The sequence below is a fragment of the Sinocyclocheilus grahami genome, unplaced genomic scaffold, assembly GCF_001515645.1.
Source record: "Sinocyclocheilus grahami isolate Dianchi unplaced genomic scaffold, SAMN03320097.WGS_v1.1 scaffold3.1, whole genome shotgun sequence".
NCBI classification, from domain to species: Eukaryota; Metazoa; Chordata; class Actinopteri; order Cypriniformes; family Cyprinidae; genus Sinocyclocheilus; species Sinocyclocheilus grahami.
Window position 1 is genome coordinate 1,474,431 of NW_015505182.1, and position 26,999 is coordinate 1,501,429.

Sequence of the window (26,999 nt, forward strand, 5' to 3'; positions counted from 1 at the left end):
TTTATATTTCTGTTTCTTTTATAAGTCAAGACAAAAAAGGCAATCAGGAGATGACCAACATGTAAAAACGTTGTACAGGTAAATATATAAAAGGCCAGGATATCATCTTCACTTCTTGCGTTATGAATTAACTATATTACAGTCGAATCCGAACTTGGCTTTCACCAAGAGTGAGTACAGCCATCCTCACCCACATGGAGACATACAGGTATACACTGAACATTTAGTTTGCATACCTCAGATAATCAAAGGTGGAAAAAAAAAAAGTAGAAATTTATCTTCACATGGACAACTTCCTTCCCAATCTAGGGCAGAGAAAATTCTACAAATTTATGTTGTGAAAAAGTTAAGAGGACAAGCCAGAGGAAGGGGAAAAGCTGAGTGTTTACTAATAAACGGCGGTTTGATAAAGGTGAGGAATTAAAAAAAAAAAAAAAAAAAAAAAAGTTTTACGATTTTTACATCTCAAGGTTTGGCATACACAAACACAGAGTGGAAACAAGCATAGAAATCTTCAGTAAACAAAGTAAAAGCCCTTCAGATGTTTACATCTTTTCAGCTGTAGCACATCACCACTCAACTTGAGCACAAACACAATGTCTTTCCTTATGTAAAAGTACTTGACAAGAAAATCTTTCCACAAATCCTTAAACCAATGGGGATGGCCAAGAATTTTTAAAACAAAAAAAAATAAAAGTAGTGAGTAAAAAAAAAAAAACACAGACATACACATACACACAGGAGAAAAGCTTTAAAAATACAAAAATAAACTACACAAAAGATCTTCATCATAGCTTGCAAATTTTTTGGGAAATTTTGCTTTTCCCCTTTTTGTTTTTCATTTTTTGTTTGTATGGCAAATCTTAGTTCTAGCAAAGTCTCTGTCCTGCCAGTAATGTACTTCCATGGCCACTTCTTTATTTGCAGTTCTGCCTCTATTTCTGCTCAATGCAGAAGTGCAGACTTCACCAGGAGGCTGGAGTCCAGAACGATTCCTTATGCAGATCTTATTTCACTGAGCCGTTCAAGTGAAAAATATCCCCTCTTGTCTGAGGACAAGTGCTTGATTTTTTCCCCCCCCCCCATTTCTCACATGAAAATAACATCAGTCATCTCCAATCAGAAATCCAACCGCAGTATGCACACATTTAACGTGAACTAAAACTTCACACTGAAGTCCATCGCAGAAAAGAGAGCTACTTCATTTGAGCCCAGCTGACAGAACAAACATTACAAATATCTTAAAACTGGTGTTTGAATTTGCTGAAGCAAGATATAGGTTTTGAAAAATGGGGGCGAGCAGAAAGGAAGACTCTACAATGGAAAAAGCAAATTTGTTTTTTCTTTCTCCCACTCCAAGTATGTTGAAAAATACTCAAAAATAAGCAATGTGCTTTTCTCCATTCATACTATTAAAAAGAAAAAGGCTTTCCCTAGAAACTGTGTTCTTAAACACTATTTCCTTGCAGATTTTGTGCTGTTTTGAAGGATGGTTACAGTTGAAGACGTGTTGAATCCGGATGGAGCGTTAGGAGTAGTGTAAGTCTTTCTGGTCTTGGAGGACAAACGGAGGAGAGGTGCTCACTGGTCCATTCTTGCTTTCTTCTGACCAGTCCCTTTCCTGTAATAAAATATACAAGCATTTTAATAATCAACCATATTTCTACTACCGTTTAAAATTTCGGGGACAGTAATATTTTTTTAAAGAAATTAACACCTTTATTTAACAAGGATGCTTTAAATTGATTAAATATTTATATGATATTTATAAAACAGTTGTGCTGCTTAATATCATCTGTACACAGGTAGGTCAGCGTCACATGATCCTTAAAATGTGTCACTGACGTGATCAATAAATCAGCACAATAGAATGATTAAGGATCATGTGACACTAAAGACTGAAGTAACGGCTGCTGAAAATTCAGCCTTGCATCACAGAAATACATTACATTAAGCATTAAAAAGGAAAACAGCTTAAATAGTAATATTTAACATTATTACTGTATTTTTGATCCAATGCACTTTTCTAATACTGGAGACACTCACGTATCTGGTGAAGTAACTGCTCTTTTTGGGGCAGGCTTTGCAGAAAGGCCATCTTTGTTAGACTCTACAAAACAAGAGGCGAAACAAATCAATTGTTAAAAATCTACCTGGTCACTACCGGAAACAAAAACCTTTCTTGTCCACCAAAGCAAACCTTTACCTTGCAGCCATCGCACTTGTGTAGCCGGGCCATAACCTTTCTCGTTGCGTGCAGCGATGCGGAAGATGATGGCGGGTTTGGTGGTGTAGTCTATGTGGGCGTTGGACAGGCTAGAGGACAGGACCAGGCAGGAAGGATTTGGCCCACAGTAAACACGCATGAAGGCAAGCTGGGCCGGGGCCGAGGGTTTCGCCTCAGTGGTCTGGCTGCTCTGGATAGCCAGATAGACAGAATACTCCGTGATCTTTCCTGATGTCAAGGATGGAGGCTCCCATGTAAGGTGTGCACCGTCTGGACTCTAAGGAGAGAAATAAGTAAAGAAAGGATGCGTTTTTATGCGTGTAATGATAAAAAAAAAATTTTTTAATTATATTAAATAAAATGTTTTCAAAATGTTTATTTAAAACATTTTTTTGTAATTATTTTACAATATTACATTTTTTACTTTATTTTTAATTTTAAAAGATGTGGCCCTGGCGAGCAGAAACATTAAAAATCTTACCAACCCTGAAGTGTTAAACAGTAGTGTAAATTGTGTTGGTCAGCAATGGGTTAAAACACATACACTGCTGTTCAAAGTTTGGGATAATAAAGATTTTTAATGTTTTTTTTAATGGAGTTTCTTACGCTCATCAAGGCTGTATTTATTTGATCAAAAATACAGAAAAAAAAACTAATATTGTAAAATATTATTGCAATTTCTATTATTTGTTTCCTATTTTAATATACTTTAAAATATCATTTATTTCTGTGACGCAGTGCTGAATTTTCATCATTACTCCAGTCTTCAGTGTCACATGATCCTTCAGAAATCTTACTAATATGCTGATTTATTATCAGTGTTGAAACTGTTGTGCTGCTTCATATTTTTGGAACCTATGATACTTTTTTTCTTTGATTCTTTGAATAAAAAAATCCTTTAATAAGGAATCCTTTAATAATAAAAAATAAAAAAGTCTTTACTATCACTTTATACATTTAACACATACTTGTTGAATAAAAGTTTTAATTTCTTCTCAAAAAAAAAAAAAAAAAGACTGACCCCAAACTTTTAAATAGTAGTGTGGGCTATATTTGAACACAATTTCTATTTTGAATAAATACTGTTCTTTTTACATTTTTATTTATCAAAGAATCCTGAAAAAAAGTATTGCAGGTCCCAAAAATATTAAGCAGCACAACGGTTTCCAACATTGATTATAAATCAGCATATTAGAATGATTTCTGAAGGATCATGTGACACTGAAGACTGGAGTAATGGCGGATGAAAATTCAGTTTTGATTCACAGAAATAAATTGTATTTTAAATTATATTAAAATAGAAAACTGTTATTTTAAATTGCAATATTTCACAAAATTACAGTTTCTTCAGTATTTTTGATCAAATATAGAGCCTTGAGCATAAGAATCTTCTTTAAAAATCTTACTGATCTCAAACTTTTGAACAGCAGTGTACATTGGACAAAACATTGTTAAAGAAATATCATAAGACATACTAAATTAAACATTAAAGTTAATGAATTAAATCAGTTTGGCTTATTGAATTATTCTAAATTATTCTATTCTAAATGCAACTGAAAGCAAATTAAGTAGGCTAAACAATCATTCTATTCATTTAAACTTTTCCTTAAATCTTTGAAAATCAGAAATCTGTCAAAATCAATTTTTGTAAAACAAAATTAAGGCCTAATTGCCATTAAAAAAAGTCCTTTATTATAAAACGTATGTAGCAGTAAGTGCAAACCTTGCTGATCTTTATGGCACACGGTGCCCCTGGGAAGCCCGGTAAACAGGTCTTGAAAGCAGATATTTCAGAAAAGGCTCCACGCCCACATGTGTTTATACCCGCCACACGGAACTTGTAGGCCGTCCCCGGCTGAAGGTCCACCCTCTTCATCTGGCTGTAGTCAGGGATTGTGCCAGAATCATCCTGCAGCATAATACACAAGTTCTGTCAGTATACTTACTTTTACAAACAAGCAATGACACAAGGTCTTAAAATATGGTTAGAAGTAGAATCTCATTGTGGCTCACCTCAACATAAGCGGCGTCATCTGCAGGCATGTAGAAATGTGTTACAACCATATTGGTCACTTTGACAATGCCAACATCAAACCACTGGTTTTCTTTCTTCACTTGAGGTTTGATGGTAACAGTGGGAGGGTTTTGCTTCTGTGGGGGAAAAACAGAAAACAGGATTTTAAACTATGCTTTTGCACTTCTGTGCATATTACCGTGATTCTTTACCCATGAAACTTACCGCAGCCTCAATACCATTGGCCACTTGAGTCAGAGCAGCAGCTGCCTGCATCTTAGCTGGACTGGCAACTACTGCAGAGGCTAATGTGCTGGATGGAGCCAAAGCTACAAAGGAAATAAACAGAATTAATGGAAATAAACAGCAAATTTGTCGTCACATCTTGAAATTTTATTTAAATAAATGTCATGTTTTATCTGTAAGCAGCCTATTGTCAAAAGTGTAGCGAAGTGAATCGCAGCTCACATGTCACATTCAAACCAAGCAGCTTTCAGTTGGTCAATGCCGTAACTAAGCGGTAAGCGTAACCAACTTTAACAACAGGTAATGTGACCGAACTTTAGACTATTTAGCACATTTGAGTTACTGCATAATTCAACTATAATAATGGTTCAAAACGACTAACGTTGATACTAGTCGATACTATTGAAAAGTGAAATTTCACGCATACTCTCTGCTGAGGTGCTAGGCAGCAGTCCGACTACTGTCCGTGTGGCGGCGATCTCACTGTGTCCATTGCTTTCTGAGGAGGGGTCATTTAGGCTGTCAGCTGGAGCCAAACCCTCAGTGGGCAGTGCGGCCTGGGCAGCAGCTTGCTGCTGGGCTGCCTGGAGCTGCTGTTGCTGCTGAACCAACGCCGCTAGTTCCTGCTGGGTCAGAACGATGGGTATGGTGTGGGTCTGCTGGTTGTCTCCTCCGGCATCACCTGAGCCTGACGAGGGAATGAGACAGAATAAACATGTGCAGGTCCTAGGTTGGGATTCTGCAGATAAATGATGGTGACTCACTCATAACAGCCTGCTGTGCTGCTTGTAGTACAGCCTGAATGGCGAGAGCTTGGGCCTCTTCTGTCGCTGCAGCCTGGGCCGCTACCTCTGCGGCTGCCGTGACAGCCAGCTCCTCTGGGGTCAGACCCGTCACCATCAGCGTTGTGGGTTGCCCGTCCAACATCAGCTCTGGTGGCAAGGCCAGCACCTCGGCTTGTGATGCTGCCTCTACACCCTCCATCTATTTTTTTAAATAAAAAGTTAAAAGGTATAGATCACCCAAAAATCAAAATTCTGTCATTAATTACTCATGTCGTTTCAAACCCATAAGACCTTCGTTCATCTTCAGAACACAAATTAAGATATTTTTGATTAAATCCGAGAGCTTTCTGATCCTGCATAGACAGCAAGGGTACTACCACAATCAAGGCACAGAAACGTAGTAAGAACATCGTTAAAATTATCCATGTGACATAGTGGTTCAACCGTAATCTTATGAGGCTACGAGAATACTTTTAGTGCGCAACGTTGTTTACGTTTAGATCATAGCATGCGCCGCATACTCTCCAAAACAGCACCAGGGTGACACGGAGGAGACGAATTGTTGAATAAAGTCGTTATTTTTGTTTTCTTTGTGCATAAAAAGGATTCTTGTAGCTTCGCAAAATTACGGTTGAACCACTGATGTCACATTAACTACTTTAACGATGTTTATACTACGTTTCAGTGACTTGATCGTGATAGTACCCTTGCTGTCTATGGGAGGATCAGAGAGCTCTCAGATTTCATCAAAAATATCTTAATTTGTGTTCTGAAGTCTTACGGGTTTGGAACTATCCCTTTAAATATAATACTTTTTGCTAATTAGCTTGATATCACAAGTTATTTGCAAAAATAGCTGAAAAATTTTACTGGAAATAAAACTTACATTAACCTTTACTTGTTTTGGTAAGAAATTAATATTTTACAGTTTTCCATGTTAACTACTATTCAAATAAATCAATAAAAAAAAAAGTACAAAATAACACTTTAAAAATTTGTCCGATTCAATTTAATTTGCAATAACAGCATTTTATGCAATCTTACTGGAAATAAAACTACAATTTGTCTCTAAAGGATATTAATATTTTTCATAAGAGTTAAAAAAGCAGTCCGTAATTTTTATTTGGTTAAAAATTATCCTAAATCAATATTTGAGCAAGTGCATAACCAGCCAGTGTTCAAAACCATCGCCTTACTTAAGCCCGATTCACAATGTTAAGCTTATAATAATGTTTTCTAATTTGAGTGGTACGGGTAGGTTTTCGTGGGAAATTCGAGCATGCTGCTGCTTCATTACGTCACGTCTGTAAACATAAGATTGAGTTGAGCTAGTAGGCTATCGCATGTGAGGATCCTGCAGGTGGCGTATTGTTTATAGCCTTTTCTCACAGCAGCTGGAATAATTAAATTGATCATTTTGTTGGCGGATTGTAATCCGGAAAGGATTATGTGTTTATGAAACACATGCGACTGAAATTAAATTATTCCAGTTTTAAATGTGCATCTGATTACAGATAGCCTGGGATTACACAGGGTTTGTATTTTAAAGACAACCAGTTCAAAGGAAGAACAATTTGCTTTTTGGGTTAAAAGAATTTCTTAATATGAAATTCGAATGGTATGACAATTAGAGATTAGACTGTCCAGAAATTGAAATCTACACGCTAATACACACGACATACACGTAGTCACGCAATGCTAATGTTGTCAACATTAACAATTTGAGAACAAAGTATAATAACAATAATAATAATTTGCATGGTTTGATATGAGCTAATGTATCGTTAGATTTAAATCACCATTGGTAGAGCGATTTATTGTATTGCTTTTTTCCTCAGTTGGTCAGAACACACGTGGCAGACTTGTTACTTGTTCTGATGACAATATCCGGTGAAATTTCTTATTTGGGTCATATATTCCAAGACGTACATTACAGTATCCACACCGGTGTGGTGACCGACAACCACACATTCACCTCAAAATGTTGGAGCCGTGCACAACCCACGCAATGAAAATAATTCCGCAAGTTACTGCAATTGCAGGTTTCACAAACCGAGATGGCGACAAAGAGGCAAAACTTACAGACTGCAGCTTTAAGTTAAGAGTTAAAAATATCAAACAAAAGTTATTGAATATTGGTCTGTCTTTCCAATAATAACTGTAAATTGTACAGTTAGAATGCAGCTGACTGTACCTCAGCTGTCGGTAGTTGCTCCTGAGCGGTTTCTCCCTCTGCCATGCTAGAAGCATCATGTTCCATTGGCATTGCCCCTTCCTCCGCCTGGCTCTCTGCCTGCATGGCTACCGCTACGGCTTCTCCCTGGAAGTCACTCGGCAATGCGGCTGCCTCCGCCTGGAAGGCACTTGGCATTGCTTCTGCCCCCGCCTCTGTCTGGAACTCTGCCTGCATGGCGACTGCCTCCGCTTCAGCCTGGCCTTCTGCCTGCAAAGACTCTGCCTCCGAGCTCTCCATAAAAACCGGCTCAGCTCCGGCCTCTGAGGATGACTCCGTGATTGAAGAGATGGACTACAGGAGAAGGACAGAGAAAGAAAACCTGCTAATGTTATAAATGCCTTTCTTTTCAACCCTCCCCTCCAACACCCTTCAACATGAAGTCCTCCACTAACATTCAGGCTCTTTAATGGTTTGCATTAGTTCCAAAAGGGTACGAAAGGTCTTACCTTACATTTTCTCTAATTCAATATCATGGTAATAAAATATAAGCACGTTTAGATCTCAAAATACAGGTCACTCACTGGAACAGCGGGTCCTGGTAGAGGTGTGGCCTGTGTGACTATAGTAATGGCTCTGCTCTGGGGCACTGCAGTGGACGGCAAGCCTTCCGTACTGATGGTAGGTTCTGATGCCTCACCACTCTGTTGGGCTAAATATACAAAATAAATTGTTACCATCAACTTTTACAAGACATAAAAAGGACAAATTGCAAATAAGAAAAAATTAATATTGGGTCTCATTCACTAATTTGTGCATGAAATCTGTGTACACACAAAGGCTGTGAGCAGCCTTACAATTATGTTGAGGAAATTCTATACATAGATATTTTATCTTATATATATATATATATATATATATATATATATATACATACATATATATGAGAAAAGCCATTATGTGGACATAATTTGGAGACAAATGTTTTATGCAAATCACTAGCCTCAGGCTGCAGGCACACAGTCATTCATTTAAAATACTCAAACTTCAATAATGTTAGAATGAGGTAGGGCTGGGCGATATGGGCAAAAATTTATATCTCTGTATTTTTTGGCCGATTTGCATTATACAGTATACATCTCTGTATTTTTGTTTTTGTATTTAAAAAAATCTGTATTTAAAAAAAAATAAATTAAAAAAAATAATATATATATATATATATATATTTATATATATCACTTAATGCCCAATGTTGTCCAACAAAACAATACATATTAAAGGGGTCATATGATGCGATTAAAATGTGCTGGTCACTGAGGGAATACATCAACTTCGCGCTGTGGATTGCCGGATCGGCTTTCACTGTGGATGAAGCGGAGTCCAGCCCGGGGTAGTCACATGTGGTTGCCGCAAGCCCTCCGGACGCTCCTTCGTCGAATTCGCCGGGCAAGCCGTTCTCAAGCCCGCCCGCCACCGCTCACTCTAGCCCACCGGCCCCGTTTCGTTGTTAAAGCAAACTACTTTGTTTGCCTTCCAAAAGAGGACACGGCTAGAAATCAGTGGTTAAGTTGTATTTACAACACTGATCCAGAACAGTTCAACCCAAATATTCATTTGTGTGCAGCACATTTTATGGAGGACTGTTTCCTGATCCTGGTAAAGTACAAAGACTACAATGCAGGCTGTTCTGACTCACAGTCTGTAAGTACGTTTTCATTTGAAGGATTTGCCACTGATGATTCAAACGCGAGTTTTGAGCAGTGTAGAGTAGCGCTTGTTTGTCATTTCTCCGATCACAAATGCAGACATGGTTTTATGTTTACGCGCCGCGATGCAACGCATAAAAAGACAGTACAAGTCATTATAATCCGTAATTATGTCCCCACTGGATGCAACAAATGCCTTGTTTATAATGGGTTTTAATGTTTTGGTCTCATCGCTCCGGCCAGACAGGGCATCACAGTATGGCATCACGTAACATTTCCGTCACACACTTGAGGTATTCGGCCAATCACAACACACTGGCCAATCAGAGCACACCTCGTTTTTCAGACCGATGAGCTTTGTAAAAATCGACGCATTTCAGAAAGGCGGCGCATAGAGAAACAATAATGTACAGTATGTGGAAAATAATGTGTTTTTTTTTTACCTTAAACCGCATAAACATTTCATTACACCAAATACACAAAATAATGTTCTTTTAGCAACATCATATGACCCCTTTAAAGGCAATGAAAATAAATTAATTGAATGCAACCATGTAAGCCTTTATATTATGTGCAAAAAAGGGTTAAAATCACATTTCATTCTAACATTGCAATCTAAAAACAAATATAAAGCTTTTAAAGTGGAAGTTAAATTCACTAAACTAAAACTAAAAAAAAAATTAGAACAAAAGCACAGAGTTGTGTTAGGCTATTTTGATTAGCCCATTACAGTCACTTTACGGTCAGCGATATCATAAAAATAGACTTACTTGTAGGTTAAAAATTCTACATGTCACATTTATTGTCCAACTACAAATATTTCAGCGAAATGTGTATTTTAAATCATTATTTTTGCGCTCCTCTTTAATTGAGCTCTGTCTGTTTGGCGCGCATGTGCGCCGTGCGCTCGTTCACTGAAGTCTGTGAAGTATAGTGGAGAATCCCAAAGCAGAAGGCTCATGCACTTCTGACAGAAAAATTTAAATATTTCCATGGCTTTCTAACATTTACAGATGGAGAATATACCTGTGAAAGTTATGCATTCAGGAAGACAGCACCTCAAACACATTAAACAGCACGAGTAGCCTCTAGCGCAGGGATGGGCAACTTTGATAGTGACGAGGGCCAGCATTTTTTCTTCTTTATACCAAGGGGCCAGATTACTAATCAACGTCCACACACCTTTTACACCGTTTTACTCAATTTCCTTTTTATTGAAAAGGAAATTAAAGTATAACTAATGTCATTTGTTTTTAAAGATTTTATTAAGTATAAAACTTGTGCAGGTATGCTAATTCAGAAGGAAAACTTTGTTGGGAGTGGACAGAAATATTACCCTGACTAGCCAATGTAAACATTTCAATTGCATTGTCTGTAAATTTGCAACAAACAAATATACAGGGGTCATTTTCTTTTTTATCAGTAGCCTACAGAACATTCTCAAAACAATAGGGCTGGGCAAAAAAAATAAATTGATTTTTCAATATATAATTTTTTTTAAATGTGGTCGATTCAATATCGATTCTCAAAGGCCACGAATCGATTTTTTTCAATATTTATTTCTGCAAACATTGAACATAAGATTTACGTTAATCTTATTACTAGTCTAATCCACTAGATGTCACCCCCTTATTTGCCTTGCGTGATGTTACAACGGAGAGTCCGTCATTCATTCATTGCTTAAAATAGCGGATTCAGGTGCGTTCCCGACATCAACACCACCTTCACATAAAAAGTCAGAGGTATGGAAGCATTTTAGATTTCGCAAGCACGATGACAAAGATACTGTGGACAAGAACAAAGCTATATGCCAAACAGCTGATGGGCCCTATTGACTTGACTTCCATAGTACGGAGAAAAATATATGGAAGTCAATGGGGACCAAAACAGTTTGGTTATCCATATTCTTCAAAATATCTTCTTTTGTGTTCAACAGAAGAAACTAAATTCATACATGCATAAATGACAGAATTTTTATTTTTGGGTGAACTATCACCCAAAAGCCAGTATTAGTTTTCCTACACCGTTCATAGGCTTGCAGCCTCCATGTTACAGCTAATGTTTGTTTTATCGTAAACATAAAATAACCTGATCCTGTTTGATCAAGGCATGCGACTGTTCTGACTTGTCCAATTTTCAGCATCAGTTTTTCATCTTGCATCAAAATTCTGTCTATTCATTGTACGCATTTGAATATAGAGTTTTGTTTTATTGTACCCAAGTGTACCTAAAATAAAAAGTGTTTAATATACAGGTTTGTGGCTCTTAATTTCCTTTTATTAATTAACCATTTGTAATCTTATGGTCCCGGTTCATTTTTTATAAATATAGGATTTGTATTAAATCTATATTCGTTCATATAGTCAAATCGAATCGAGAATCGAAATCAAAAATCGAATCGAAACTTCTGAATCGATACCCAGCCCTACAAAACAACCTAAAAGGACAATTAAAAAAAAGAATTTTACCATAAAATAACCTGGTATCTGCAGGATTTTAAAATCAAATTAAAGACCTTTTTAAGATCTGCACTTCACATTTCAGCCTTTAAACAATTTTTAAGAAAAGGGATGAGTCAAAAGTATCAATTATTATATTAATTTAAACAATTACCGTATTGGCCCGAATATAAGACGACCCTGTACTTTTTGGAAAAAGGCTTTTTAAAAAACAAATCTTGTTTTTTCTCAGTAAAAAACATTGTCTTCAATTATTTTCATATTGCATATTTTTCCTATTTTAAATTTTTTTTAAAGTACGGTAAAAACTGGTAAAATGTACCAACAATCACATTTAAAAAAAATATACACTTTTTGATATACCATTAAAAAAAAAAAAAAAACAGTTAGCCCATCTGATTTAGGACATTTAGGCTATCCATCTAATAGTAGCCTACCAAAATCTTATTAACAGTAGAAGTTCAATCTTACTGTAGTCTTCAAATCTGGGTACTGTCTTAAGTTTTAAAATCACAAAGGGAGTTTGGTCCCATCAGGCTAACGTGACAGTCACGACTCCTGCAGCTGTAAGGTTTTATTTTCTTTTGTTTTTACTCGCTGTCTTTACAACACGCATTACATTACGCATTTCATGGCACACTTGTTTTATGCGTATTTGGCGCCACCTATTGTTGTGGGTGTATTATTGACATGTCAAAGTCTAGACCCTGAATATAAGACGCCCGCGTTTTTTCAGATGTATTTCCAAGTAAAAAACATCGTCTTATATTCGGGTCAATATGGTATTATCAATGAATTATTATATTAAATAACATATAAATATATCTTAGTGTCTTAATTGTTTAGATTTTTATAATGCATTAGCTTTTTTTCGATCCATTGGTTCACATTTAAAAATATGTAGCAAAAATAGCATATGGGCTTATTGAAAAAGCTAATTTGTTCTCTGCCAGCAGGTTTCACTTTCAAAACTGTGCATATAGTGATTTCCCCAGTAACCGCAGTACACAAAGCTGACCAGCAGCGCTCAAGTTTATTCAGTGAAATCGTAGCCTTTTGAAGTTTAATCGTCATATTAATCCATATAGCAATTCTTGTGTTTCCGTCCCAAAAGACCTCTTATAATTTAGACTTTTTGTACCATTTAAGAGTTTGCATGGCCTAAAAATGTAAACAATTTAACTGAAGACGTTTTTAAGGACCCGCGGAAACTCTAATAAGAACATAGTCCAGTGCAAACATTTCTGTCATGCATTTGGCAAAAAGCTTTTGACTATGAATTGTACCTTTGAAATTTGAGGCAAGTGCAACTCTGGCGTCCCCGGTGTTTGTGAGCAGTGGTGTAATGGCGATTTAAATAAAATACAGATTTCCAAACAATCCAAACATATGGGTATCCCCTTGAACTTGGTAAAAAGATAATCTGTTTACCATGTTGACTTGAAAATACTGTTTTCATGGTCAGTTTTTCATTTATTATTTGCTAATGTTAGTGAATGTTTACATTAGAGTGCACGTCCTACTACGCTGAAATTCATAGGGGAGCGGCTGGAAATAGTGACCTCTCCTGGTTGGAGATAGTATTAACAAACTGAAAGCAATCTTTAGTGACTTGCTTTTCAACTGTTTTAAAATTGATCATCCGAGTCTAATATGGTCCAGCGGGCCGTACTAAAAGACCCATCCCTGCTCTAGCATCTCTGTCAGCGGCACATGCAGCATTTCTGTCAGAGCAAACGACGGGCTGAGCTGCTTAAACTAATATGCAAAATGAAACTATAAACTATGTCTTACCAGTTTTTGAAGGCCTTAATATGAAGCTTGTCACATGTTTAGAACAAATTGGATTATGCACTTTCTCCGCAGCAGCTCAGTCTGTCTCCTCCGCTATATTTTCAGATGCGCTCGTATCAAACTACTGTATATCGATATAAATGGTATTGCCTCATATCGAATCGCTTATAAAGAAAATATCGATATCGAACAAACTCGAACTTAAAAAATTAAGAAAATTATTTTTCATAAGAAAAAGTTCTTGTGCATATAAATACAAATAACCCACACAATTATTAGCGAATGAGACCCTGGTTTGTAAATACTATAAATGTGTAGATTTAAAAAATCTTGTGGAAATCTAAAGTACCTGTTTCCTCATCCGTCTCCATACTGCAGGTTGCAGTGGTTGCTGTGTTGGTGGTGCCCGTCTCGTGAGTTTCACAAGGTGGGTTTGAGCAGACCCTCTGCACCGTTCCCGTTTGATTTCCGCCCATGTTAGATGATGCTGTGGTTGCCGTGTTTGTCGTGCCCGTCTCGTGGGTCTCACAGGGTGGGTTTGAGCAGACCCTCTGCACCATTCCCGTTTGATTTCCGCCCATGTTAGATGATGCCGTGGTTGCCGTGTTTGTCGTGCCCGTCTCGTGGGTCTCACAGGGTGGGTTGGTACAGACCATCTGGACAGTGCCAGCAGGAGCTGTGCCCATATTTGAAGATGCTGTGGTTGCTGTATTGGTGGTGCCTGTTTCATGGGTCTCACATGGTGGGTTGGAGCAGACCCTCTGTACAGCGCCCATGTTGGCAGATGCTGTGGTGGCAGTGTTTGTTGTACCCGTTTCATGCGTTTCACAGGGTGGGTTGGAGCACACTAAAGTAACACTGCCAGAAGCGTCGCCTGCACCAGACTCAGTAGAGGTGGGCTGCTCAGAGGTGGGAGAGGCCAGAATGGAAAAAGGCAGATCTTGGCCAGGCTGAGCCTCCACACCACTGGGCGTTGTTATGAGAGTCACCTGGGTGGGCTTAAGAAAGGACGACACAAGATTAGTGACTACAGATTACGTTATATTTTTCAGTAAATTAAGTAAATATTGTGTAAAACGGTTCATTGTAAATACAACAATTTTGTGTGTTAGCATATAGTTTCCATTTTTTATTACATATTAATTATTCATAAAAAGTTTCCGGTCAGAATTATTATTATTTATTTTTTAAAGAAATTAATACTTTTACACAGCAAAGACATTAAATTGATTAAAAAAAAGTTACCATAAAGCCATTTATAATCTCATTAAGATTTCGGTTTTAAATAAATGCTGTGCTTTTGAACTTTCTATCAAAGAATCCTGAAAAATGTATCACAGATTTAGTTTTTACCCAAATCAGCATATTAGAAAAATGTCTGAAGGATCGTGTGACACTGAGTAAAAACAAGACTCGTTGAGTATAAGAGACTTGTAAAATTTATAAAACCATTAAAATTTTCAGGCCCCTACCAATAGTGTACATAATGATGATTAATATTGCTATCAACCAGTATCATATCGGACATTAAATAAGCCATATCAGTTCATTACTATACAAGATGAATAAATGGTGGTTTATAGGTAGAAAATGTATTTACTACAAAAACAATTTCGGTAAGTAATTATTTATAAAATATGTAACTATAAAGTATACTAGCATTATAACAAAAAAAAATTAAAGATAAACAAAATAGCTGCAATAATTAAGGAATAATTATATACAACTGCCATAAAAACAATCTGAAAAGATTATGTGGTCCTAAACCTGCATGGTGGAGGTGACAGTGGTCTGGTTGCTCTGAGCAGCTGGCACAGCGGTAGCATTAATGACCTGGCTGGAGAGGGTGGCAATCGTGCCCAGAGTGGTGATGGGAGTTGCCAGGGTGGCGTTGGCACTGGCTAAGCTTCCTCTAGCTAAGCTGGTAGAAACGGTTCCTGTGACTGTGCCAAGAGTTGTTACACCTTAGAAAGAGAACGGACACAGCGAGAGGAAAATACTTAAATCATTCATAATAGAGGTTGTTAAATTACACTTGGCACAGAGACACATGCAGTCTTTTAACAATGAACGTTAACTTTCGACTTTATTAGGCTAATATCCTTACCAGTTGTTCCCTTCACAACTAGTGTTGTCACAGTTGGCTTGACCCCAGATACTGGAGACACGAGACGCACTCCTCCCATCGGCACAGTGCGAAGGATGGTTCCAGGCTGACCAGGAGCTCCCTTTAGAACAACCTTCAGATAGGAAATAAACAAGCCAGGTAAGAAAATGGGCTTCAAGTGCTTCAACGGCATCATGTTTTCCCATTTTGCACCAGATATTCTGAACCCCAATACCTGTGTTAGGCCTTGCTGGCCAGCTGCTGTACCAATCTTAGGCACTGCTGTAATGATTTTGCCAGGAGTTCCTGTTCCAGATGTCATCACCTTTTTGGTGATGATGGTAATAGGACTCTTCACCCCTGTACTACTAGTCACACCTACAACAGAAAACAGATGCTCATTAAGTCCAAGCAAAGCCACCTAAAATATTATCAGCATTATTAATAATAATGTTGTTAATCATTGACAAACACACTATTATTAAAGTTGTTAATAATAAATTACACACAAATAGAAATCAATAAAAAAAATATTGTTAATAACAATAATATAAATAAATATAATAAGTGATATTTATCATCTTTATTGTGTATATCAAAAGACAAAAAGACTTCTTGACAAAATTGCTCATTTCTTTACCTGCAGCTCCCTGCTGTAGAGCAGACATGGGGATTGTTTTAAAAATAGTGGTGGTGCCCGGTTTGGTGGTGGTAGAGGGGGACATGCCACTGATGCCCAAGATAGTGGGCTTGTTTCCTGTGCCACTTGGTTGACTGGTGGTAATTATGGTGGTTGGTTTTCCATCCGCAGATGTTACCAGCTTCAGAATGGTGCCGGGTGGGAGGGGACCCTTAGTCTATGAAATAAGAATGAAATTGAAGTTGAGATTATTTCAAATTATAATTAATGTGAGTGTCTCAGAAACTTAAAACTAGTTATACTATAGGTTCAATACCTGTATAATCTGAGTCACTGGGTTGGAGGAGGCCTGTCCCATCAAAGCAGCTGTCTGCACTGGTTTGGTCTGTACCACTGACACCACCTTGCCCAAGCTGGAGAGCTAAAAAAAAAAATTATAATAATAAAAAATAAAAAAGGTTATAGATATAAAACTATGTCCACTAGATCTTTTTACCTTTTTAATTTTACCTATGCCAGAATTTAAAACACTGTACCAAGTTTCCTCCCATGGAAAGCGGGCTCTTGACAAGAGTGATGGTCTTGGTGACTCCGCCCACCACCGTGGTCATAACCTGAGCCTGCTGGGCTACGGTAACTGTGCCAGACTTGTGCACAGTGATGATGGGCCGAGCAACTGTAGTGGGACTGGACACTGTTGGAGTGGCCACCTGTGCAGCTGCAGTCTTCAGCATGCGAGTGGCAGGGTTGCTTACCTACGACAAAATATTTGTGGGCCACGAAATTAGTGCTGGCCAAGACTGCAGCATAAACAACTTCCCACAAAAATATATAATTTCATATATAAATATGTGTATGCTGGCGAATGCATGTTTGGAATTCAGCTCCTCCAATCAATAGTTCAGAGCTGGAACCATGTAAGTTTTGCTGTTTTGAGTCTTATTTTTTAATTTAAGCATTACACAATACGGTACTGAAGATATTAATATTTTTTTGAAGGAAGTATCTTATGTTCACTAAGGCTGCATTTACTAGATCAAAAACACAGTAAAAACAGTAATATTGTGAAATATTACACACAAAAACATTTTTAAATGTAATTTATTCCTGTGATGACAAAGCAGAATTTTCAGCAGCCATTACTCCAGTCTTCAGTGTCACATGATCCTTCAGAAATCATTCTGATATGCGGATTTGTGATCACGACACATTCCTTATCATTATCAACGTTGAGAACAGTTGGGATACTTTTTTTTTTTAATTCTTTGATAAGTAGAACAGCCATAAATTCTCTTTTGATAAATTCAATACAACACTGCTGATTTAAAAAAATCATACTAATCTTAACCTTTTGAACAGGAGTGTATTTTTGCAAATAATAGAAAAATAAAAAAAAACAAAATAGGTCGAACATGAGAAATAAAGCCCAAGGGGCAAGAGGCAATATGAAGGATTTCACACAGTGACAATCTTAAGATAATTACCATGACAGGTGATGCCACTCTAACTGTGGTGGACCCAGGTGTCACAGCCACCGTTTTAACAATTGTGGCCCCAGCCGGCATATTGAGAACAGTGGCTCCAGGGGAAGGAGGGATTTTCTGAGTGGCTGCAGCAGCTGCAGCCAAAGCTGCCATTCCACTCATCTGAGGGCTGCTGGGCTAAAAAAAAAAAGAAAAGAAAAGGGGGAAAAATACATATTTAAATAAAACTATTTATAAGACATCAACAGTTTTATAGATTTGTTTTGCTTCATACCAATCCTTGAGTGGTCTGTGTTGGCACTACCATGCGAACACCTGCAGGAAGTGATGTCACAGTGACTGGGGACTTTCCGGCCTGGGTGGCCTGTCGCACAGTGACAATTGACGTCCCGGTGCCTGATTGAGGGGCTGCAACTTTCAGAATAGCTTAAATATAAAATGAAATAAGTTAAACTCAACCTTTCATGAGGGGAAAAAAATAAAAAAAGTAAAATTAAGCTACTGACAATTTAACAAATCGGCACCTGGTCCACGGGCTGTTGAGGCAGCCACAGGACTTGCAGGTGTGCTGGGCAGAACTGAGGCTGTGGGAGAAGCAGCCTGGGGCACGAGGGTGATGCCACTGTGCGGCAGACTCTGAGCAGACGGAGCAGCTGCAGCAGGCGCTGGACACTTAGGCGAGTTTCCAGGGAGGGAGGGAGCTGCGTTGAGGGCTGGTGATGTGGCAGCAGTGGCTGATGGGATATCATATTTCTGAAGCTGAAGCAGGTACATGTCTGCTGTAGACACCGCTCCCCAGCTAACCTCCAAAGAATTTGTGTTGGCCCGGACAAGCTGTACCCGTGAAGGAGGATTAGGTCGCTCTGCAAAGAAAAAGTGCAATACCGACAACCAATCAACTGATGCAAAAAAAATACTTCAAGTGTGAAACATTTTATGCATTTGGGTATTTTATGAAGCAGTTTAACTGTACCATAAATAGCCCATACTGCATATCTGTTGCACCCACCTGTCTCCAGGTACCACAGGTCTTTGCAGCACACCTGATTGTTCCAAGCTTTGCGGTACCCATCACGTCCACTCCAAACATAAAGTCTGTTGTTAATAGAAACCGCGCAATGTCCTGCTCGTGCACGTGGTATGTTGTCCTCCAAAGTGTCCATCAAAACAGTCTCCCATGTCAAGGTGTCTTAAATGAAAATACGTTTGTTTTTTTTAAACAAGGATTTGGTAACTGTAATCAAATTGGGCTCAATTCCAAAGTCCTACCGTTTTACAGATAATATTATCACAATACCAAACTTCCTGTAGATAACACAATAAGTGAAATTTCACAATCAATTTCAAAATACATTTTTACTAATAATTATGTAACCTGGCAATAATTAGGAAACACAGAACAAAGATTTGTTTTTGATAACTGTTTCATTTATATTAACAACAATAAAGACAGCAGTATCAGGCTGCATTCACACTTAATGCACAAACTAGACATATTGAGTCAATAATCTGTACTCTTTTTAATATCAGTATTGACGTACTGGCACACACTACCATTAAGTTTGGGGTCACTCCACTTTTTTTTTTTATATGAAGGAAATTCATACTTGTATTCAAATATGCATCAAATAAATGCTGTTACTTTGAACTTTATATTTAAAGAATCCTGAACAAATACATCACAGTTTCCACAAAAATATTAAGCAGCACACTTTTCATAACAGAAAATAATAAATGTTTTTTAGTGCACCAAATCAGCATATTAGAATGATTTCTGAAGGACTGTGTGACACTAAAGACTGAAATAATGGCTGCTAAAATTTCAGCTCTGCCTTCACAAAAAATACATTAAAATAGAGAACAGTTATTTTCAATAATATTTTATTAATATGACTGTTTTCGCTGAATTTTTGATCAAAGATTTTTACATGTACAAACATACCCAAGTTCAGGCAGGCCAGAGTGTTTGTACACTTCCATTCCTTCTCATGTGTGGCCACCTTCACATCATCCATCACTAAGGGAACCCAGCCACCAAAAACATACATTCTGCAGACAAAACAGATAAAAGGATTAAAAAGTCAGTAACGCCATTGTGTGCATTTAGGGAATTCCCTGTTGATGCAATTCTAGATTACATTGAGGGTGCTTTCACACCTGGCCTGTTGTTTCGGAACCTGCCACGTTTCCCCCCTTAGCTCAGTTCTTTTGGGCATATGTGAACACGGCAATCACCCTCGGAAAACGAAATCTTGAGCGGTTCGGTTGTTGTGAGAAAGCAATCCAGTCCAATAGACCAACGAACCAGGCTATATCCCAATGTATAATGGGTAATTACGCAAGTTCCATGAAAAGCATTAATTTTGTTGTTTTGCTAATACCTCAAAATGAATCTGTGAATGTCTGTGGGTGAGCACGTCTTCGCCATTCAAAATCAAAGCGCACATTTTCATTTTATAATGCCGTTTTACTGCTCTTCTTCGTAGTAGGTGTATTTTAAAAATGTTATTAACGTTTATTTATAAAAATTAATATAACGACAGCTAAAAAAACAAAACAACAACAAGCAGCCCGTGAAGCTGTTATCATTCCATCCTGACGGATGACATGCGTGAGTGGAATTCGGGAAAATAAACCGTGGAACTTTGACCAATGAGAGAACAGTTTACTCGCACGTGACTTGTATTAATAAATCTGGTCCGTTTAGAAACTTTGCCATGTGAAAGCGAACCACACCAAGAATAAAAAGCAACATTGTAATAATTTTAATCCCTGTTCTGGAACAAAGCAATCGATCTACAGGTGTGAAATCACCCTGAAACTCACTTGTTTGTAATAGTGGTGGCTGAGTGAAGGCTACGGGGGAGGGGAGCTGCGCCGCTTAGTGCAGGCTTGTTCCAGGTCAGTGTATCTGTAAAGCAAAGAATGGCCTAATTATTGCTTAACCTAATTGATTGGTTGAATTAATTGTCTGACAAACAGCACAGCGATAACCTTCATACCAATATCCAATGTCCAAAGATCTCCCAAACGGCAACCACTCATTCCACCATATATAACAAGACGTGACTTCTTAGTAGCTTTTTCAGTATAAACTACAGCAGTGTGGCTCTCTCTTGGAGGAGGCAGCACTCCATATGTGACCGGTATATCCCAGCCCACAACGCTGGAGCCCGGACGTAGCTCGAGGGTATAAAGGTCATTCAAATATCTGGAAGCACATGTGAGTGAGTCTATGAACCAAATAATATACAAATATTTATTCACTGACCACATTATTATATAGTAGGAAATAATACCTGGGAATGTTGTTCTTGGGGTCTTCACTGTCATTGGCAAGCCCCCCAAAAAGATAGCACTTGTTGCCTACAAGAGAAAAACTGTGGCCCAGGCGAGGACATGGTGGGGCTCCACTTTTAGGGGCTTTTGGTTTCAATTTTTTCCATTCCCATCTGCTTGCCTGATAATAGTAACCACAGGAAGAGGTTATAAAACACTAGGCATCATACACTTGCAACGATGCATAACTGGGTAATTTACACTAAATAACTATGGGTCACACACTACCAGACAGTCTTCCACGTCAGTCCAAACACAAACTGATACAGAAACATGCACCTCATTGCTTGGACACACATAACAAATAAAAATAAAACAATAAAATGGGAGCTCACAGCCAGAAAAACAGAATTATGAGTTACACGGAATATATGAAATTTATGGCATATGAAGATGCAGAAGTCCAGTATCAACAAACACACAGGGAAGAGACAGAACAATTTTTAAACCAAATAAATACATGATTATAATCCTATGTTCTATACAAGTTCTTCAACCAATGGACAGCATACTTAGCATTTAGCATCACATATATAATACATTTCTGCCTCATTCGGTGATCTGGCCCTGGCACGCACTAGCATGCTTATTTTGGCACGATAGTGGAAATACGGCTAATGTGTGGTCTAAAAGATGGCTCAAAATAGCAAACATATTTGATATCAACCGACTAGATGGAGCATAATCCGAAGCTAAAAATTCAGAAAGTGTGCCCATCATACACTATGTAATTTTCTGTGAAATCTGTCAACTCTTGACTGGCCAAAATCAGCAGGCCAGCTACAGCTTTCAGGCATATAGAGCTGAATATTTTAGTCTGCATATCTAGGCAAAAGTTGTCTAGTGTATTCCAGTTTTTAGTCACATAACAGAGTGATTTTAAAGAACTTTTTCTCACCTGTAACTCATAAAGGTCATTGCTGTACTTTCCATATTCCACCATTCCACCAAACACTAATAGACGTGTGCCATCACATACAAAACCATAAGCTGCACAGCCGGGAGGAATGTCTCCACGAACAGCTGGTATGAACCATTGGTTTGTTGCTGAAAAAGAAAGAAATATTTCATTGCTCAGTCAGTACTCAGTGATAAGGTGCAGACGACTTGCAAAAACATTCTCTTGCAGTTTTAAAGCCAAGGTGAATGAAACACTTTATAAATTCAAAGCACTAATAGTCGACATAAATTAGACAGTAGGACAAAATTAAAAGACAAAGGAAGATTTGATTAAAAAAAATAGATAGATATATCTCTATCAATATAAAACATTTCTGGAACTACCTACTGGCAATGTATTGTCTAGTCTAGAGCAGCCTAATATCCACAATACTACTCAACAGTCACAACATTCGCGGAAAGAAAACAAAAAAGGCGCACTGCTGCACGTGCAGGAGGGGCGTTCGCGTGACGCTGCCAACGTCCATTTTTGTTTTCTGGCGCCTTTTTCTTTTCACAACATACGAGCTGCGAGCGACATGGCAATGAACTCACAGATTATTTATATACAAATACTATGCTCATATGTAATATAATATGCAGTTCTATTTTTCTTCGTAATGCAGAAAACGTACGACTGTAACTTCAAGTTAAGTCGGATCTTCATCGTTGCGCGCAAGAAATATAATACTGAAAAAGTGTGACAAGGTAAACACAAAGAGCACATTTAGCGACGTTTTGAAGTTTGTACGCATATACACACGTTCCTCAAATAAAAACATTGTCCTTACCAGTATTATAAACGTGCAACTCGTCAACGATCCCTTCGTTTCCTCCGCCGAAAACAAATATGGCGGAATTACCACGTCCCTCTCTAGAGCTCTTTGTAAAACACTCACTCGCAGCTCAGATATACAATCTGGCATTTCTTAGGCAATTCTTTTATAATTATCATACCCTATAGGTATGTATCTGAGATCTGCTAAAACTATTCCGGCAATTTCTACACATTTTTTACACTTTATATATTAAGGGCTTATTGTCCCACACTAAAGATGGCGATTTAAGTCGAAGTTTATTGTTAGATATTCGTTTTCTGACACATTAAACGTGCAACTCGTCAACGATCCCTTCGTTTCCTCCGCCGAAAACGACCATCAGCTCCTTGATGGCTACGGCTCTGTGCCCGTGTCTCGGTCGGGGAACCGGCCCGGACCATCCCAGAACCCGCTTCCATCGCGGCTGCAGCGGAGCTCCGGAGGGTCCAAGCACAACGGAACCGGGGGACGTCATGTCCTTTTACTGAGGAAAAAGGCAATGCACTTCAGCGACTCTTAGCCACTAACATCTGTTTCTGTGAGCACAAGTCAGCAAAAATATAGCACAAAATATAACCGTATATATTAAATAACACGTTCTGAATATAGATATAAATTGTTAGAACATTACAGCAGTGCCATCAAAACCCCAAACCCTGTGGGTTATTCAGAAGTTTGATTAATTCATGAATGCCGCCATTTTGGAGCTTGCAGACGGGCTAAAAGCCGACAAGCAAACGTTAGTCTAAAATACCGCGCACAGTAAGTTCAGCATCGATCATTTTATATACCAAATAGCACCACGTTCTAGTTTAAAGTCACATACCAAAATTACATTAGGCTGTTAAATGTCCCTGATGCAGAAAGAGTATCAACCCATGGAAGTCGCCATCTTGAAACAAGCCTCCGCCAGTCTGAAAAATGGCGGAGCTGCAAATAAAAACAATTCATTTCAGTCAGCTAAATAGCAAGTGTAATCGGACAAACTATCTACTAACCGCTAAGTGAGAATTACTCAAACCCCAATCCGTGAAATACTTCGAAGGTACACAAAGATACAAAATCAGAGACTTAACACTCGAAACCCAGTCCCTATTTATAAGCTTTACAGGCAGTAGGTGATAGATAATAACAACAATAATTATTGTTAATTAAAAAATGGCATAGATATTGGTATATTGACAAATCGGTGCAGCATTTATGACATTGACAAACATGGAGAGATGACTTGACATTACCAGGGTCTTTTCTCCTTTTACTCTCCATTTAATCTCATAGGAGGAAAATTCACTTTACATGGCTTAGAATTAAAGACATTTAATTTGTGTCTCATTTTGTTTTTCTTTTCTGCAGGCAACTGTGGTATTCCAGAGGCTAAATACAAACTTTTTTTGCCGATGATCCACCAAAGGTTCAGCAATCAGTTCAAATTGTAAGTATGCATCCCTGTAAAAATCTACTAATGTACTTCTTATGGAATCAGATTAAACACATTGGAGAACTAATGATGCTCTAAAAATTATCTTTTCTCCAATGCTTTTTAATTCAGTGCACAACATAGCATAATATTTAGTTATATCTAGCAACAGCATAGCATATGTAATTTCTGCTGGTTTTCATTATTGTGTTTATTTTATTAATCAAGGATAAACAATAGTGACAACCATTCTGTAATACCTTCACAGTGTGTTTGCATTTCTCAAGCTTGCATTGGAAGTGCAACTGTGTTTCAGATGCCTTATAAAGAGTCTTGTGATCATTAACTTTGTAGTAGACTCCTCCCTCTTCCGGACTTGTTGCGTTGTCAACTTTTAATCACTGTGACCCTTCCTCTTTGACCTGATCCATTTCACTAATATCCATTACACAAGAAATGGAAAATTCCATGTTTTGTCAAGATGTGAATTTTAGTATCAGTCAATCAATATGTGTGTTATGTCATACTAGAGGTCAATACAATAATTTTTCTCTGAATCCAATCATAGAGTCAAATCTCTCTGACTGCAACGGGACAAATCATAATCTAAGAAAGCTGATTTCAGTCAAAACTTAATGTTGACAGCTTAGTGATATTGCAATGTTTAAAAAATTCTGTTTAATTGTTGTAAGCATCTACTTTTTAACATTAAGGTTAATAAATGCTGGATAAGTATTGTTCATTGTTTTAACTGATGTTAATGAATGACACAAGTGTTACCAAATATGAGCCCCTTTAGGAAACATCATGTAAAAAATTTGGGGATGATTTGCAATAGCGCACTTAAATTTGACAAGCAGATAAATGAAATCGCCAGAAAGAGTTTTTTCAAATTGAGGATTATCTCTTAAGATTAAGCCTTTTTTTTTATCCCAGAAAGATTTGGAAAAAGTTATTCATGCGTTTATCGTCTCGAGATTAGACTACTGCAATTTGCTATACTATATGCAGAAGGCTATTTTCACGCCTCTCTGGGAGTCGCCATCTTGTCAGCCACTCAAAATAGCAACAATACTACATTTTAAGCGTGCAGTTTGATTCCAGTGCAGTGCAAAATAAAACCATCGCCCGAGTGCTGCAGTTTCTAAGCGGTCTGAGCATTTAAACGAGACTTTTACGCGTGCATAATATTCATGCAGTTCCCGGTTCTCAGCAGCGCAGCTAAAACACACACCTAGCCTCGTTTCGTCAAAGGATCCTCACATAAATACGTACGCGCAAATACATCCCGATACATACTATGAGAAGATACGTCCGTGCAAGTCTCCTCCAAGCGAAAACTATAGACGGGATGATTTTTATTTAATTCATGCCGCCCCGGTGTAAGCAGCCATCTTGTCGTCAAATCAACCCACTAGCAGCTCCCACAAGAAAAATGGCGGCTACGTTTATGTTCGCCATCAAAAAATACACATTTCGGCTCAATGCATGACCTTCGCCAAAAGTCATACGTACGAGATTCGTGTTGCAATATCCGAGGAATTGTTTTGATGGCCTGTTTTTGAAATGATTGCCCAGGTTCAGCCAAATCTGTTAAGAAGTATCCACTCTCATGCCTGCCTGGAAGCCGCCATGTTCTTGAAAATGTACAGCCGCTCCTGCAGCCACCCGTAACAAATATGGCGGAATTACCACGTCCCTCTCTAGAGCTCTTTGTAAAACACTCACTCGCAGCTCAGATATACAATCTGGCATTTCTTAGGCAATTCTTTTATAATTATCATACCCTATAGGTATGTATCTGAGATCTGCTAAAACTATTCCGGCAATTTCTACACATTTTTTACACTTTATATATTACCCCGGTGTTAAAATCATTGCATTGGTTGCCTGTTTCTTTTAGGATTCATTTAAAAATTTTATTATTTGTATTTAAATCTCTGCATGGCTTAGCTCCATCTTATATTGCTGATCTAATTCAGGAACAAAAGCCAACAAGATCCCTTCGATGTCAATCACAGAAACTTCTTGTTGTTCCTTGATGAAATCTAGAGGGGATCGCCGCGTTTGCGGTCGCTGCCCCTAAATTATGAAACAGCCTGCCGCTATATTTTAGGGACGTACTGATGCTCGGTCTGTTTTAAAGCTATTTGAAAACATATTTTTTTATGATAGTGTTCGATCATAGATAAGTGCGAAGGTTGCTAGTGCCATGTATGCCTCTTCTGATCCTATTTTAAGATGTATTTTGATTGTTTTTTTTAAGGTTTCTTTTACTTATTTAGTTATATGGATGTGATCCCTTTTTAAGAGTTGTCTTCTGCTCATTGTGTTACTGTTTGTACAGCACTATGGTCAACGTTGTTGTTTTATTCATTGCTTTAGAAATAACTTTGAACTTGTGATTTATACAGCATGTGTTTGCTTCTGTATGTGTTATTGCACTTTCGCTTGTTAATGTTAATCACTAAGACTGGTGAATAAAACTACAAGATGGCTGTAGACATACTGACACAAACTCAGCTCTGAAGCAGGTTAATAGGCTGGAGATAACTATGTGACGCACTTACAGGTGTCTTTACCTCAGGCACCCCTCTTAACTGGTCTACACTGACTGTGGTATTTAAGAGCCTTAGCACAAGTCAAATAATTAGTCCTAAGCCACTAAACAGATCATCATATGGGACATTCAAGTGAGGAAGACCAGAGATTAAAACAGAAGAAGAGGGAAGGGACAGAGCTTTGACCACAGAGGGAGACATATTTTGAAATGGAAATGAGAATGATTTTAAGACAATGATAATTTTGATAATGACATTGATGATAATGGCACTAGAAATACTGAAACATA

General features: G+C 37.9%; 1 protein-coding gene across 1 annotated transcript; it reads right to left on the reverse strand.

Moving 5' to 3' along the window:
- On the reverse strand, nt 1-25,935 carry LOC107563734 (host cell factor 1-like). Its single transcript, XM_016248709.1, has 29 exons — nt 25,664-25,935; nt 23,024-23,215; nt 22,705-22,723; nt 21,873-22,021; nt 20,935-21,095; nt 20,638-20,846; nt 20,462-20,546; nt 19,578-19,684; nt 18,645-18,824; nt 18,160-18,498; nt 17,910-18,061; nt 17,636-17,812; nt 16,688-16,906; nt 16,468-16,572; nt 16,152-16,368; nt 15,747-15,889; nt 15,512-15,644; nt 15,172-15,368; nt 13,754-14,402; nt 8,030-8,157; nt 7,467-7,799; nt 5,252-5,471; nt 4,915-5,175; nt 4,467-4,570; nt 4,241-4,378; nt 3,951-4,136; nt 2,207-2,504; nt 2,047-2,110; nt 1-1,621 (listed from the first exon to the last, which is right to left on the reverse strand). Exons 2-29 carry the CDS (start codon nt 23,204-23,206, stop codon nt 1,582-1,584), a joined length of 5,196 nt encoding a protein of 1,731 aa, XP_016104195.1. The 5' UTR covers nt 23,207-23,215; nt 25,664-25,935; the 3' UTR covers nt 1-1,581.
- Nucleotides 25,936-26,999: the final 1,064 nt, after the last annotated feature.